Source organism: Rhinolophus hipposideros (assembly GCF_964194185.1).
Source record: "Rhinolophus hipposideros genome assembly, chromosome: 13".
NCBI lineage: Eukaryota > Metazoa > Chordata > Mammalia > Chiroptera > Rhinolophidae > Rhinolophus > Rhinolophus hipposideros.
In genome coordinates, this window is record NC_138059.1 from 65242186 (window position 1) to 65260009 (window position 17824).

Sequence of the window (17824 nt, forward strand, 5' to 3'; positions counted from 1 at the left end):
CATGTATCTTGCACCACTCACAAAAATTAACCTGAGATGGATAAGATGTAAAGACCAGAAATTGTAAATCTTCTAGAAGAAACATAAGAAAACAGTTCCTTGACAGGGTCTTTGCATGTGACACCTAAAGCACAAGCAACAAAATAAACAAGTGGGCTACATTAAGCTAAAGCTTCTGCACTGCAAAAGAAATGATCAACAAAATGAAAACCTACAGAATGGGAAAAAAATATTTGCAAACTGTATCTGATAAGGGGTCAATAGACAATATATAATGAACTCATAGGACCTGAAAGCAAAACAACAAACAGTCCAATTACAAAATGGGCAAAGGACCTGAATAGTCATTTTTTTCCAAGGAAGACATACAGACGGCCAAAAGCTATGTGAAAAGGCGCTCAACAGCACTATCTGTCAGGCAAATGCAAATCAAAGCCACAATGAGCTGCCTGTCACCTCATGCCTGTTAGAATGGCTATCATCAGAAAGACGAGAGATAACAAATGCTGGTGAGGATGTGGAGAAAAGGAACGCTTATGTACTCCTGATGGAAATATAAATTGGTGCAGCCAATGGACATTCTTCAAAAAATTAACAATAGAACTAGCATGTGATCCAGCAATTCCACTTATGGGTATATATCCAAAGGAAATGAAAATACTATGTGGAAGAGATATCTGAACCCTTATGTTCTTAGCAGCATTTAAAATCCCCAAGACACAGAAACATGCTGAGTGTTCATAGGCAGATGAATGGCTAAAGAAGTTGTGGGTTACATACACATTAGAACATTATTCAGCCTTAAGAATGAAGGGAATCCTGCCATTGGTGACAACATGGACCTTGAGGACATTATGCTTAATTGCTCAATTAAATTAAGTCAGACAGAGAAGGATAAATTTTGTATGATCTCACATACATGCAGAATCTAAAAAAACCAAAACCCAACAACTTCCCCACCCAAAACTCATAGAAAAAGGGATCAAATTTGTGGTTACTAGAGGTGACAGGTAGGAGAATTGGATGAAGGTGGTCAAAAGACACCAACGCCCAGTTATAAGATGTATAACACGACGACTGTAGTTAGCACTGCTATATGGTAGATTTGAAAGTTGACCCTAAGAGTGCTCATCACAAGGGAAAAATCCCTTTCTTTTTGTATCTCTATAAGGTGATGGATGTGAACTAAATTTATTGTGGTAATCATTTCACAATATAAGTCAAGTCCTTATGCTGTGCGCCTTAAATTTATACAGTGCTGTAGGTCAGTTACATCTCAACCAACCAAAAAAGAATCAAAATGATACATTCTGGGAGAAGAGAGCTTTGCTGTAAGCTGGAAAGACTAAGGTAGGCCTGCATTGAATTTGAAGAATGGGTAAAGGTGGTTAGGCATAAGGGAAAGGGATGGGACTCCCAGTCAGAAGATGGTATGTGACAAGGCTAACAGGTGGAATGCACAGAGCATTTAGTGTGGAGGTGATGGGGCTAGAAAGGGGTGTTCATGATAAAGACTAATAGAAGAAGATGTTCCCAGGTAGATGCTTTTGAAATATCTAGCTAGGAAGGAAGAACGTTAAGCAATTTAGTGCGGCACTTAGGGAAGGATGGGTTGGAGGTGGCAGCAGAAAAACTAGGCAGGAGGACAGTGGAAAGGGAGTAAGTACAAAGGATAGGAGACGTTGTGGAGAGAGAAGTCATGTGACTTGCTGATGGTTTGGAGGTAGAGAACAGCAAAGCAAATGTGAACTGGTTTGTGAAAGCTGAAAGCATTTGCTGGTATTGAGATGGGATGACCTGGGATATTACGAGAGCCTATACTAGAGCCCTGGGAATAAAAACACAGCTAACCAGAATATTAACAGAAATGATAGGTGCAATTATGATGTGTGTATGAATCGTTCATTAAGATTAGATAGATCGTGAGAAGTAGGTACCAAGGTCTACACCTTGGGAAGGAGCACATGTTTGGCGGTCATTAGAACAAAAATATTCCCTGAATAATGGGGAAATAATGACACATTCTTTCTGATCCTCCTGCCCATACGTGCACCTTTCCAAATTCCCTTATGTCAGCTTTCCATGTCACTTTTCCTCCTCATCTGACATTTGGCATTTATCCCTTCTGGTTACACATAAAACCAACAACACCAAAAGCTGGGTTCGCGGACACTCGCATGTAAGGGGAGTTATGCTGAATTATTAAAAATCTATTAGTAAAATGTTTCAAAAACATAAGGGCACATAACCTTTGGCCCCGTATTGCATTTCTAGAAATTTAGATACACTTGCCCATGAACAGACCACATAAAGACCATTTACTGCAGACCTGTTTATAATAGTAAATGCTGGAAACCACCTAAATGTTCAGCCCGAGGGCACGCGTTCAATTATATAGCACATCCGCATGATGCATTACTGACAGCCATTTAAAAGAGCTAGAGACACATGTACTGATGTGGAATAACTGCCAGGATGTCCTGTTAAGTGAAAAAAGTGTACAGTTACCATTTGTGTAAAAAAATGAACATATCTATGCTTTCCTATGCATACATTATCTAGAAAATTTGCATATGGAAGTACAAATACCTCCCAAATTGTAAATAAAGAGATCTCAGGAAATAGATTATTCCAAGAACTCAGCATGAAGGTCATTACACAACATTGCTCTTTTTTTTATTTGTATACCTGCTTCGTCTCTAAGCCTAAGTGAGTTTTATAAGCATGGAAGAAAATCTGATTCAAGACCTGGCATATGGAGTATAGTATATGTTCCTTAAGTACTAAATGAATATAATGGCTTTAGAATAATAAAATTCACTATAATCAGTGATAGTGATTTCTCAAATAAAACTAAAAGAAAAATCTTAAAAGCTGCTAGAGAGAAATGACTAGTTATGTACAAGAGAACACCCATAAAATTATGAGCTGATTTTTCAGCGGAAATTGCAGGAAGAAAGTGGCATGATTTATTCAAACTGATGATGGGGAAAATCTGCATAAAAGAATACTGTACCTGGCAAGGTTATAATTCAGAATTGAAGGAGAGATAGTTTCTCAGATAAACAAAACTAAAAGCTTTTCACCACTAAAATAGCATTATAAGAAATGTTAAAGAAACTTCTTTAAGCAGAAAACAAAAAGCCAAAACTAGAAATAAGAAATTAAATCTCACTAGTAAAGAAAAACGTAATACTAGATCAATCACTTATAAAGTTAGTATGAAGGTTAAAAGACGAAAGTGGTAAAATCATATATAGTAACAATACTTGTTATGGGATATACACACAAACACAATGTAAAATGTGACATTAAAACCATAAAATGTGAGGGAAGGGAAGGGAGTAAATATGTAGTGCTTTTCGAATGTGTTCAAACTTAAGTGACCGTCAACTTAAAACGGACTGTTATATACATAGATTATTATCTATAAATCTCATGGTGACCACAAACCAAAAACCTCCAATAGATACACAAAAAAGAAAAAGAAAGCAAAAGAAAGCATTAAAGAAACATTAACTCACAAGGGAGGAAAGCAAGAGAAGAAAGTCACAGAAAAAAAAAATTCGGAGAGTGGAAGTAAGTACATACCTATCAATAATTACTTTACATATAAATTGACTAAATGCTCCAATCAAAAGACATAGGATGGATTTTAAAAATGGACCATATGCTCCAATCAGAAGACACAGACCCATACATATGCTGCCTACAAGAGACTCACTTCATATTGAAAGATGCACAGACTGAAAGTAAAGGGATGGAAAAAATATGTAGCGTGCAAATGGAAACAAAAAGAAAGCTGGGATAGCAATACTTCTATCAAACAAAATTTAAAACAAAGACTGTAACAAGAGACAAAGGGCATTACATAATGAGAAAGGGATCAGTTTAAGACGACGATGTAACACTGCTAGACTTCTATACACCCAACATAGAAGCACCTAAGAACATCCATGAATACTGACATAAAAGGTGAGACTGACAGTATTGCAGTAACAGTAGGGGTCTGTGACATCCCACTTTCCTCAATGGCTAAATCATTTCCACAGAAACTCAACAAGAAGACAGTGGCCTTAAATGACACATTACCAAACAAGATGGACTGAAGAGATACAGAACACTCCATCCAAAACAGAATACACATTCTGTTCAAGTACACATGGAACATTCTTCAGGATAAATCACGTTAGGCCACAAAACAAGTTTCAATAAATTTAAGAAGATTGAAGTCATATCAAACATATTTTCGACCACAACGGTAGGAAACTAGAAATCAATTATAAGAAGAAAACTAGACAAACACAAACATGGGAGGCTAAACAACACACTACTAAACAATCAATGTTCAATGAAGAAATCAAAGAGAAAAATTGTAAAATTACCTCAAGATAAATGAAAATAGAAACACAATGGTCTAAAGTCTATGGGATTCAGCAGAAGCAGTTCTAAGGGTATGTTTATATAGTGATACAGGCCTACCTCAAGATTGAAGAAAAATCTCAAACAAAACAAACTGTATATCTAATGGAACTGGTAAAAGAAAAACAAACAAAAGCCAAAGTTAGTAGATGGAAAGAAATAAAAATCAGGATGGAAAAAAAACCATAAAAATATCACAACTAAGAGCTGGTTCTTTGAAATAATAAACAAAATTGATAAAACATTAGCCAGACTCATCAAGGAAGAAAGAGGGCTCAAATTAAAGAGAGGTTACAATAGACACCACAGAAATACAAAGGATCATAAGAATACTATAAACAATTATATACCAACAAAGTGGACAATGTAGAAGAAATGGATCAATTCCTAGGAACATACAACCTACCAAGATGAATTATGTAGAAATAGAAAATTTGAACAAACCTATTATCAGTAATCAAAAACTCCCAACAAACAAAAGTCCAGGACCAGAAGGCTTCAAAGGAAAATTCTACGAAACACTTAAAGAAGAATTAATTAATACCTATCCTCCTCAAACTATTCCAAAAAATTGAAGAGGGAGGAACTTTTCCAAACTCATTCTATGAGGCCAGTATTGCCCTGATACCAAAACCAGACAGACACTAAAAAGCAAGAAAATTACAAACCAATATCCCTGATGACCATAGATGCAAAAATTCTCTACAAAATATTAGCAAACTAAATTTGATATGTTAAAAGGCTCATACACCCTGAGCAGGTGGGATTTCTTGCAGGGATGAAAGGATGACTCAACATCCACAAATCAATACGATACACCACATCAACAAAATAAAGGATAAAAATCATATGATCACCTCAATAGATGAAGACAAAAAAAAGCATTTGAGAAAATTCAACATCCATTTATGATTAAAAACTCTCAACAAAGTGGGTGTAGAGGGAACATACCTCAACATAATAAAGGGATCAGGAACAAGACAAAGATGCCCACTCTTGCCACTTTTATTCAACATAGTATTGGAAGTCCTAGCCACAGCAATCAGAGAAGAAAAAGAGATAAATGACACCAAATTGGAAAGAGGAAGTAAAACTGTTTAGATGACAGGATACTACATATTGAAAACTTGACTCTACAAAAAACTATTAGAACTAAGAAATGAATTCAGTAAAGTCACAGGATACAAAATTAATAGGCAGAAATATGTTGCATTTCTAAACATTAAAATGAACTATTAGAAATAGAAATCAAGGAAACAATTCCATTTATAATTACGTCAAAAAACATATCTAGGAATAAATTTAGCCAAGGAGATGGAAGACTTGTACTCTGAAAATTGTAAGACACTAATGAAAGAAACTGAAGATGACACAAATAAATTGAAGGATATACTGTGCTCACGGATTGGAAGAATTAACATCATTTCAATGTCCATACTGCTCAAAGCAATCTACGGATTCAATGCAATCCCTATCAAAATACCAATGACATTTTTTCATAGAACTAGAACAAATAATCCTAAAATTTATATGGAACCACCAAAGATCCTGAGTAGCCACAGCATTCTTGAAAAAGAACAAAGGTGGCGGTATCACGCTACCTGATACCAAAATATACTACAAGGCTATAGTATCGAAACAGTATGGTATTGGCATAAAAACAGACACATAAATTAATGGAACAGAATAGACAGCCCAGAAATAAATCCATTATTACATGGTCAATTAATTTACAATAGAGGAAGCAAGAATATACAACGGGGAAAAGACATCTCTTCAATAAATGTTGGGAAAACTGGACAGCTACATTCAAAAAATGGAACGGGGCCACTTTCTTACCCCATATACAAAAATAAACTCAAAATGGATTTAAGAATTAAATGTAAGTATTTAAGGATTAAGTGTAAGGCCAGAAACCATACTACTCCTAGAAGAAAACATACTAGAAAGCTTATGCACAGGGAAGGTAACCATCAACAAAACAAAATGACAACCCACTGAAAGAGAGAATATATTCACAAATGTTTTATCTGACAAGGAGTTAATATCCAAAATATATAAAGAACTTACATAACTCAACATCAGGGGAAAAAAAAAAACAAACAAACCCAATCTGATTTAAAAATGGGCAGAGGACCTGAATAGACAGTTTTCCAAAAAGACATATAGATGGCCAACAGACATGCGAAAAGATGATCAACGTCACTTGTCATTCGGGAAATGCAAATCAAAACCAGAATAAGGTATCACATCACACCTGTCAGATTAGTTATTTGTTGTCTTTTTTTGATAATAGCCAAACAACAAGAGTTGGCAAGGATGTGGAGAAAAGGGAACCCCTGTGCATTGTTGGGATTACAAACTGGTGCAGCCACTATGGAAAACAGTATGGAGGAACCGTCAGTTTTTTCTCTGTTTCTGAGTTTATTTCTATTTTGTTTGCTCTTTTATTGTTCTTTAGATTCCACATGTAAAGTGAGGTCATATAGTATTTGTCTTTCTCAGTCTGACTTATTTCACTTAGCATAATATTCTCTAGGCCCATCCATGTTGTAAATGGTAAGATTTCCTTCTTTTTTAATGGCTAAGTAATACTCCGTTGTATAAATGTACCACAGTTTCTTTATCCAATCGTCTATTGATGGGCATTTCGGTGGTTTCCATATCTTGGCTATTGTGAAGAGCACTGAAATAAACATACGGGTGCATTTATTTTTTTGAATTAGTATTTTGGATTTCTTTGGATAAATACCCAGGAGTGAAATTTCTGGGTCATAAGGTAGTTCCATTTTCAGTTTTTTTGAGGAACCTCCATATTGTTTTCCATAGATGCCGGATCACTGTGCTATACACGTAAAGCTGAGGTAGAATCATATTGAATGTCAACTATAATTAAATATATATATTTAAATATATAAATATATAAAAATATATTTACACACACAGGGTGACAAAAACGTGTACACATTTTAAGAAAGTAAAAATCTTTCTTAAAATGTGTGTACATTTTTTTGGCACCCTCTGTGTATACAGTCACGGATGTAAAGTACAGCATAGGGAATATAGTCAATGGTATTGTAACAGCTCTGAACAATGCCAGAGGGGTCGTAGATTTTGGGGGGTGGTTATCACTTTGTGAGGGGTGTAAATGTCTAATCATTATGTTGTTTTTTGTACACCTGAAACTAATAAAAAATAATAATAAAATTAAAAAAAAAAACAAGTATGGAGGTTCCTCAAAAACCTAAAATAGAACTACCATATGACCCAGCAATTCCCCTGGTGGGTATCTGAAGAAAACAAAAAGAAAAAAATAAAGTCACTGCATTAAAAAAAACCCCTGGTATACAGTACTATGTGCTCATTCCCCAAGTACTCAATGAAAGTAATGGCTTTAAAATAATAAAATCCACTATGATCCCCATCTCATTGAAATAAAACTAAAAGCAAAAAATTGCATTAAATATGTTATCTTTTTAACAAAAGCACCTTATTTGTCTCCTGAATAAGCTTAGAATCGAGCATTAGATTCTCAGCTTCATCTTGGATTTTAATAAGTTTTTAGAGGACATTTAAAATGGATGTTTTTTTGGTGAAGCCTTTGTCATTATTTAGAATCACAGTTGCTTGCCATTTCCCCCCCGATATTATTCATTTTAAGGAGTTCCCTGAGAAATAAATAAGTTTAGTTGTGGAGCTATAAAAAAACAAGGCCAATTGTATTCTAGAAATGAAAACTGTAGGAGACCATTACTTAACATTTTGATTTAAAAAAAAATCCTATGGCTAATTATTTTCACTCAAGGTATGTTGTACAGGGAAACAAAGAATTTTATAGTTAAAAAAAGGCATAGCAGATTTTCACAACAAAAGACACATGTCAAAGAAAGACATTCACAGATGGCTTCCCACATTCTCTCTCTCGTCTTTCTAGGAACAGAGGTGCTCGCAGAAGACTCTTGCAAGAGATCTTTATGGAACAATGTTCTTCTTTTAAATAAACAAAGGTATTTCTAACGTTTTCTCTCTGAAGGGGTGTTTTTTAATGATAAAAATTATAGAATTAGATGAAATTGCTGAGGAAAATCCTGGGAACTATATTGTCAAAAAGAACAAGGATGACAAACCAGACTTCAGTTGTCCAGAACAAAACAGGCAACTGGCAGAATAATCACTGGTTTTCATTTCTGGGATTAAAACAACAACAACAACTACATACTTTAGCAAAAGAACATTATTTAGGGAGATAAAAGACATCTTCACAGGGAAAAGAGTGTTGTACTAGATTTTTACAAGGACATAGGAAATTAAGAGAGACCAGCTAAATGGTTAAAATCAGTTTAGGAGCAATGCAAAATGCTTTGATTTTGAAAAATATTTTAGTGCTCAAGCTGGCAGAACTTCACTGGTTCACTATTTTATTTAATAATCTAAACTGCTTATGAACTATAAATTATGTATCAGATATTCTATTTTTAAAATTTTAATCATAAATATAAAATCAGAGGAAAGAGGATACTAAATAGCTATATCTACTTACTAAAAGGAAAGACATGAATATTACACACTTTAATAATTTAAAAAGCATGAAAATTCCCTTTTGTAAGTCAAATCATATTTAAGATATGTAAATACCATTTATAATTTGAACAAATTTTGTGCTAAATCTCACAGACATAATTGGCTTACAGACTAGTTTGACCACACTTTCTAACTGTGTGAACTTGGCCAAATTATTTACCTTCCTGTGCCTCTTTTTTCTCATCTGTAAATTGGACCTAAGGATTCCTTTCTCATTGATTTACTGTGAGGATTTAATGAGATAATGAGTAGGAAGTACCTAATGGAGGGTCTGGGACATACTAAGGGCTTTATAATTGATAGGAATTCTTGTTCCTTACCATAACGATTATTAATGCACTTATAGCATGGATAACCATCTCTTTATTTCTTTAGCTTGAATTTTTATATGTACGTTTTAAACTGGAATACTGATGAATTTTAGTCTTTCCCCTAAGTTAAATAGTCAATATTCTCTATCTTTGTGTAGAACTCCACTTTAAAGATATTATCTATTGTGACTCATTAGGTCTTTGTCCCTTTAATTATGCACAAAAGTACTGCAATTTTTAAATACTAGTTAACCTAAAAAAAAAGGCTAGACAGAACGTAAGAAATGGGCAGCTTGTCACTCTGGATGATAGATTTGATGACATCTAAATCTTTTGTGCGATCATTTAGGAATCTGAACCTTTGGACAAATCTGTACACTTTACATTCACACATACACAGTCATTTAGCTCCTGGTCACAGTTTTGTCCCAGTTCCCACACATCCCAGGAAATCAAAACAAAAAGTTGAAGCTGGAGTACTCAGTGAAAAAATTCAGAGAGGATGTTCTTTGTAGGCAGCTGCCTACTACTTTTTGGTGTAGGGTGTGTGTGCCCCAAGTAAAAACAACACACAAAGATAAATAGTGGAAACAATTTTACCTGTTCTTCAAAGAGCACAAATACTCTTAGTCCTATGACTACTTTCATTCTAACCTCAGACCACGAATTCCTTTACTTTTTCCATGTTGTGTTCATCCATGCCAACCAAGCACCTAAGGACCATACTGCTCAGACAGGTTTAGGAAGGGACGCACCCACAGAAACCTTGGAGGGGCCCAAAGAATTGCATGTGTTCCTTGCATTTTAAGTCACCACTTTCCTAAGCATCCGTCTGCCTACCACAAGCTGAAAGGCTCCATTTTGGCAATCTTCTCCTGAAACGAAAACTTTCTGGTGAATACTGGAGAGAGAAGGTCCAGTCTGGAAGGCCAACTCCCACCTTTGGCCCTGGGTCACCCGGCAGGAAGTGCTGCTCTTCAGTTCTGCACTGCTCAGAGGAGCAAATCTATTCCAGACCCCTTGAGCCGCTAGGAGATTCTGTCTAGGAATGGCATGGGGATTCCAGAAGCTTCCCAGGAAAAAGACCCGAGTCTGGGTTCCCGCTGGAAATCCTCTTTAACTTTCCAGGGTTGAGTTTTGGGTATTCTACATGTAGTCTGGGAAAGATTTCCTCTTGTGAAGATAGCCCAAAGGGTTAGTGTATATACCTAATGACGATGGTGGTTGGCCATTGGTAAAGTTGGAATGTCAGAACTAGTCGTTACATGACAAATTCTGCTGAGCATCAAGGTCTACTGGATCTGAAGTGTGCGTGGGTACCCACCAGTGCCGATCACACTTGCGGAGCATATAATCCTGGGCACACTGTGGATGTAAGAGTATAAGGGAAAAATCTAATATTTAAAGGACTGGGGTCAGCTTCTATGTTTTTATTGGAATTCAGAGGCACTGAAGGAGAATGATGTCAGCTTTAGACTCTATAACAAGACGGACCATGTGTCCTGCTTAATGCTGCATTTATATTCTGGTGACTTTTTGTGCTACTTCTGGTACATACTAGAATATTCCAGAAAAACTGAATTGTTGCATCTTTTATGGAAATACACAGTAATTTCCATGAGTGTGTGGGGAAGGGAAGGGAAAATTGTTGATTAATCTCATAAAATATTTATAGAGTATGACTGTGTCAAGAGTTAGGGAGTTGTAAAATACTTTGAAGACAGTCTCAAACAACAAACCAAAGCAAAAGAAGATCCCTACCTCTCTGCAGCTCATACTTTCCTGCTGAAAACAGGCACATATACAAATAATTGATTGCACATTTGATATGTGTCAGGCTCTGTTTTATGGACTTTACATATCTTAACTAAATCTAATCTTTAAAATAGCCCAATGAGCGAGGTGCTAGTATTATCCCCACTTAGAGATAAGGAACAAGAAAAAGGTAAGTAACTTGTTCAAAGTCACAGAACTGGTCAGCGGCGGGTCCGGCTCAAGAATCCAAGCTATTTACAACAACTTCTCCAATGAAAGTATAAAAAAAGTACATGCTCCTTCAACTGAACTCTTACAAACAGGAAATAGAAAAGCTGGTGCATGAACTGGAATTTGAAAAGTAAGATGACAGTAGGGCACCCGGAAAAAATACATTCCAAGTGGAGGCAATAGCAGGGAAGAAGTGCTGGAAGCAGCCAAAGGAAGGTCAGCAGACCAACGTGACCCCAAAGTCAGGAGCAAGTGTGGGAAACATGGGAAACGTAGGTTATTACTAGATTGTGAAGACTCTAAGTGCCAGCTTCCGGAATGTGGTCCCCTCATCTTTTCCCCTTTTAAAAATGCTATAAAGTGTGAACACACAATGGGATTTATAGATGATGTAATACAGAATTGTACACCTGAAATCTATGTAATTTCACTAACAATTGTCACCCCAATAAATTAAAAAAAATAAAAATACTATAAGGTACATGAATGAGAAAGCTTTTGCTAAGGGACATGACGGAATGACACTTGAAAAGATGCAGAAGAATAAAAAGAAAAAGAACCATAGACTAGCGACCTCTTGTTGCATCGCTCCCTTCTCCCTTTCCGAGTCTCTCAGGAGAAGCAAGGCGGCGACCTCATGTTCTGATAAAAGAAGGCTCAGCAAAGAGTCCTGTAGGCCAACTCGGGCCACTGGCAGAACCTTTCTGAAGTGATGTGTGGAGGGTTCTTAGGTGGCATCCGGCTCAGGTAACACACGGTTTTAATAACCTGGCCATGTCTGCAGTGGGTGCAGAAAGCGGCATGAGCGTAGCACATGTGGTATCTCTATTCTGGCCTATGGCCACGGCACTAAGCCTTCTTGTCTGCTCCCGAACAGCAAACCAAAGTCTACACTCCATGAAAACCAACCATCCATGACCCCTGGGCTTGCGTACACCCCTCGTCCTAAAGATCACTTTGTATTTAAGTCTACACTGCCCTTTTTCAGTGCTTACGGTTCTGGACACATGCATAATAATGTGGTTCAGAGACACAACTTGTGGGAATGATCCCGCTCTGAGAATCTGGAGGACTCGGGCGAATGCAATGGCACAGGACACAACGTCTGGAACACTCACCTTTTTTGCTCCTTGTTCTTCTTCCACACCATCGCCTATAACGACGTACACCACTTTTCTTCCAAACCTTTGAATTATCCTCTCAAAACAGCTTTCTTTTCCTAATAAACAAAAATAAATGACAACAAATGTCAAGATGGGGTACCCCAGTGCTACAGCGCTGGACTTTGGTTATATGAAATGCTTTTCTCATACTTGTAATTCAACGCTCACCTACTTGTATGACTAGGAGGGTACTTTTGCATGCCATCTGGGTCGCATTTGGAAGAGCACAATACATTAAAATTGTAGGTCGGTTACCCGGGTGTCCCATTTTCTTGGAAACTGACAATTTTAGTACTCTTTTCCCAAGGATTCACTTATTAAACCGCAGTTTGGAGGGGAAAAGGACTGCTTTGCAGTCACACTTTTTCCTACAAGCTGAGATTAAACAAAGGCATGTGATTCTACAACATTTTAAAAATGTTTTCTGATCCATCAAACTCTGAAAATGATGTCTGATTCAAAAGCTGTTGAGAAGCATGAAAATCAACGAAGAAACCACACACTGGAATGAGTTTATCATCCCTTCATTTTCAGGCTGGGATTCTCTTTGGATTCAAGACCACTTCAAAGCCTAATGTGTTTACCTGAAATATTCTTGTAAACCTGTTTCTGAAATAAATGCCGGGTAATTTGGGGCCCTACAGGGAGGTCATGCTTGCCGTACCCAGGCATCTAATGTTCAGTAAAGCACTTTCCTAGAGGAAAAGTGGGTGCAGGTAACAGAATACCTTTATCTATCTATTCTTTCCCATGTCATGACTTGGCTACACTCTCAGGACATCCCTGCTGTTAATGCAGCCATTGTTGCTTCTTAGAGAAGAAACTGCTGTTCCAGGTCCTGGGCTGCCAAGAGGGTCATTTTAATGGACAATGGGGCAGTTTATAGTTTTCAAATGTGAATGGCTGAGCGAGGACTGCCTCTCTTTCAAATAAGGATCAGATATACACGCGAACAAATTGCTTGTTTGCTTAAACAAATGTCTGCTTTATATTTGTATTTTGCACTAAAATCTCTACTTTGCATCTGACCAAACGAAATAGGGCCTGCCTTATTCAAAGGATGTAATTTCAATGCTTCTTTAGTTGCCCACTAAACTGTGAAATATTAAATCACTTTAAGAAACAAATACAAAGTATAGTTTTCACTGCAAAAACATACAACCCAAAACTTGGATGTCATGAAACATTTTCCCTCCTTAGAGGGACATGTTAAGATGTTTTTGCAAAGTTTCCTTTTCCTGGAAAATGGGAAGGTAAACTTAATGTTTTGTAAAGGTGAAGCGATGGACAAAACAATTCCCACGTGTATGCCATCTCCTATAGGCTTCATTGTGAATTTGGGGTCATGTAGACATTTCTCACAATAAAGATTTAAAAACTGAAGCTGAATTTCAGAAGCTGATTTGAGGTCTTATCTGAAGTTTTCATTCTGATAAACCCATTTTTGTTGAAAGGACATCATAGCTCAGCTACGCAAGATACCAGTCATTTGCTCCCAAGGCTTTGCTATTTTGTCTACAAGGAAAATTCCTGGGTTTTCTGCATTGATCATTCTACAGTAAAATTAGCACTAACTATAGGGGTTTTAATCTTAACTTTGCTTATTAAAAATATCATTGAAAGGTATCCTACCTACTTCTGGTTTTGAGATAATTTCTATACCACCACATAATTTGAATTCTAATTTTTACTCTGTGCTGAAAAAAAATAAAAGTCCAATATTACAAACAAAATTCTCATTAAAAAATATTTACTTGATCGTTATTGTAATTTCCTGTCACCCTCACATTTTCAAATTATTTGGGATTAAAGTTCAATATATGGGACATAATACACTGCCTGTTCTTTTGTTCTGTCCTATATTCCTCTTTGGAATTTGTTCTGACTTTATGAATTTGTTCTGAATTTGCACTGATAAACCTTTACCTTGGATCCCTGTTTGCAAAGCACAATATGATTTTTCTTTACTGATACAGAGAGGGTAAACACATGACTGCTATTTTTATGGGACAGGAGAACATTTGAAAATTCTGGCTTTCTCAGGCTACCAGGAATTCTATTCTCTTCTATTTGGTATATTCCTTTCTTTTTATAAGAATTCCCTGGCATTCTGTTCTTGGCCCTTCTCAGGTGTCATCAGTCATTCTCAAATTCCAACTATTTCCACCTTCACAGGGCTATTGGAATATACCATAGGCTCCTCAAACTCAACATTGGTAAGATCAAACCTTTGTCTTTATAATCAACCCTGATTTCCCCACCAGTTAATAGTGTCACCACTGACCCAGTTGCCTAAGGAAACCTTAGTGGCAGCCTTCTTCAGAATAAATTACCATTATTCATATATTTCATTCAACAAACTGAGCACCTACAATGTACTGGGCACTATAGCTACAGTGATCAGCATGAAGACAGACTCAACTATCGAGGATATTATGGTCTCATAAGGAAGTCAGACTATAAACAAATAATTGTATAAGCAATTTGTTAGCAATGATTTAGTAAGTTCTTTGAAGAGGTATAAAAGTGGAGAGTTAGACCTACAGGAAATCCATTTCTGCCCCTTTCTTTAGAGTTGAGCAGCCAAAAACAACCTTCTTCCCACCTACCAGGATACTCCTCCCCCTTCCTCAGGACTCACTAAAATAACATCTCATTAGGGTGACATACAAGGCCATGTATGAGTAGACCCAGGTCTAACTTTTCAGCTTCAGCATTCCATGAACACTGAAGGGCCACTCAAAAGTCCCTCAGAAGGGAACATGTTTTAATTTCTCTGTCCCTTCGTTCTCACTAGCCCGTCGACCTGGTAAACTCGTATTTATCCTTCTATACCCAGCTAGGATGTCATTTCTCCCCTTTGGCTTTCACTGACACTTGACCTCAGCCTTCTCCTGGGTGGGAGTGAATGCTTCCACTTTTTCAATGGTGTGCTCATTCAGGCACTTAGTGGTAGGACCACTTCCCACCCCAAGCATGTGGAAAAGTGTCTGGATCTTGGAATCAGAGCTACCTAGTTTGTCCCTTATCTTTATTAGCTATTAACTTGAACAAATAAGTCTCCAAGCTTCAGTTTCCTCATTTGTAATATGGCAAGGTTGTGAGATCAATTTTAGTATGCAGAATGCTCATTATAGTTCTGGGTATCTAATAAATACTTGATAAATGCTCTTTTATATACTTCTTTATCATTTTCAATTTATTTAGATGTCTTCTTCCCCTGCTAGATAGTGAATTCTCTAAGAACAAGAGTTGTGCCTTCTTTTTTTACCCCACTTTTATTCTGTCTTGATTTATATTCTAACTAAATTTCACATTAGTGTTCTTTCTCCAACTATGTTTCCTTCTTGCAAAAACTTAATCTTTTCTTGTATCCCCATAACAAAAATGGAAACTCAAATGTTTATGCATTTTGAATTAAAATAAAATGAACAAAAATTAGTTCCAGCAATAATTTAAAGACATCTGTGATTACAGTTTTAATTTCTACTTGTACATCTCTATACTATTATTTGTTTTAGCTTATAAGATATTTTTGTTGATGTTGCCTAAAAGAAAAATAAGATAATCCAGAATCGATCCTGGCCAATGTATAATGTTGGCCAGTAGTGAAATTTTCTGATTAAAACTATGTGGATTATGATTTGTATTTCTCTTCATGTCTAGAGCCAATTTTAACAATCAAATTAGTTTAATTATTCTAGTTTTTCTGACACCCAGCATTCTGAAACAATGCCTCATTTACTGCCTTTCATTTTTACCAGCCTGAAGGAGAAGAGTCGATTGTAAAACAAATCAGAACAAAGCAAAAGCAACTCACCTATTTTAGTTGCACTGTAAATATTTTCTATTGGAAATACAATTCCTAATCCATAGAGCAGGACTTTCGCCAATGCCGGGATAAGCTGAGTAGTTGTTACTAAAATATTCACACAATTCGTCCTATGAGAACAGAGAGAAAGAAAAAAAAAAAAAAAAAGACTGTTGAAAAATAAATCTCGAAAATGAATGAGCACAAGCAGAGCCCGTTTTCCAGCAAAGGCACCACAAAGTGACTTGGGGAGAGCTTACCGGGAATGAATGAGCGTGAGTGCTTTCAAGGCCAGGGTCAGCCAGGAATCTGTCAGGGCTTCGATCTCAGCCCTCAGCTGCAGCCAGGCTTCCCTCTTGGCCGGACCCAGCAGCCCTGTGGATTTAAAAGCACAAACTACTTCCTTACCGACGTGTCTATTTACCTTTATCAATCATAAACATCCAATGCCACTGCTACTACCACCCTCAAGCTTTATAGTACACCACGTAACTTTCCACATAGTAGCATTCATTTGATAAATCTTTATTTAGTACTGTAGGAAAACACCTATGAGTTTGCCTTCCTAGCATCCCTCTTTCTGGTTAGAGAAGGCATCTCTTCTTCTTGGGGAGCCTCCTTGCACCCACTCCTCTAACCATGTAGTTTGGGCAGAGCTGACCCTCCCTTCTGGCTGCCAGGGTAGGCGTATGACCATGGCTTGGCCACTGCAAGTCTGTCTTGGAACTTTCACTGGATCTGTTGGGGACGACATTTTCCCACCCAATGGAGGTACTAAATGGGTAAAATATACACCCGGATCTACCAGGGGTCCTTTTGCCACCTTCTGAGAGGCAGTGATCTAGAATGACTCCTATCCAAAAGAAATCCTAGGCAAAAGATTCCCAGTGGTATGATTTGAGCCTCTGATTTGAACTTCTGCTGGAAACCAACACCCCTCCTTCCCAAACTTTTCATTATTAAGCCAATATATTCCCTCTTGTGTGAAAGCCATTTGGAACCACAGTGAAAAGATCCAAACTAATACAAATATCTGCTCAGTAGAAGGAGCTTTATGAGCCATCTCAAGTCATTTGGGCGAGGGTTGTTCAACCCACTGCACTGGAAGGACAAGTGGAGGTCACAGAGGTGAAGGGACTCACTCCAGCTCCCGCCTCTACTGGTAAATAAGGGGGCCAGGCCTAAACTCGTCTAACCAGGACTGCTGGCCCTAGGCTAACATTTTTGTCACTAAATTACGTAGAATAAATCACTGGTTCGATGACGCTATCCTAAAAAATGGCTATGATATCCAAAAACGTGTCACAGAAGAGTGTGTGGTCCTTTGAGAATTTTACCTAGACACTGTCTTAACTAACCCAGTGTGATTATTGGTGACAGTCACTTGCCTCCGACATTATTCTTGTAAGTGTTGTATATCTCTTTTACTCGTCTGTAGCGGAAAGCCAACTTTCTCATCCAGTCTACACCGCCCCGCACGCCGGTTGCCAAGCATAAATTAGCGCTGGTGGCCGCAGCAGGAAAGCCATCTGTTCCAAAGTTATATGTGC

At 37.2% G+C, this 17824-nt stretch overlaps 1 protein-coding gene across 13 annotated transcripts in view; it reads right to left on the bottom strand.

Moving 5' to 3' along the window:
• The window catches only part of EYA1 (EYA transcriptional coactivator and phosphatase 1), a 157418-nt gene that overhangs the window by 6722 nt on the left and 132872 nt on the right, over positions 1-17824 (bottom strand). For all 13 annotated transcript variants that reach the window (XM_081070355.1, XM_081070351.1, XM_081070348.1 and 10 more), the window contains 4 exons: positions 17663-17823; positions 16535-16649; positions 16284-16405; positions 12419-12519 (listed from right to left, as the gene is read on the bottom strand). In XM_081070355.1, coding sequence (XP_080926481.1) covers positions 12419-12519; positions 16284-16405; positions 16535-16649; positions 17663-17823 — 499 coding nt within the window. The remainder of the gene's footprint in view (positions 1-12418; positions 12520-16283; positions 16406-16534; positions 16650-17662; position 17824) is intronic.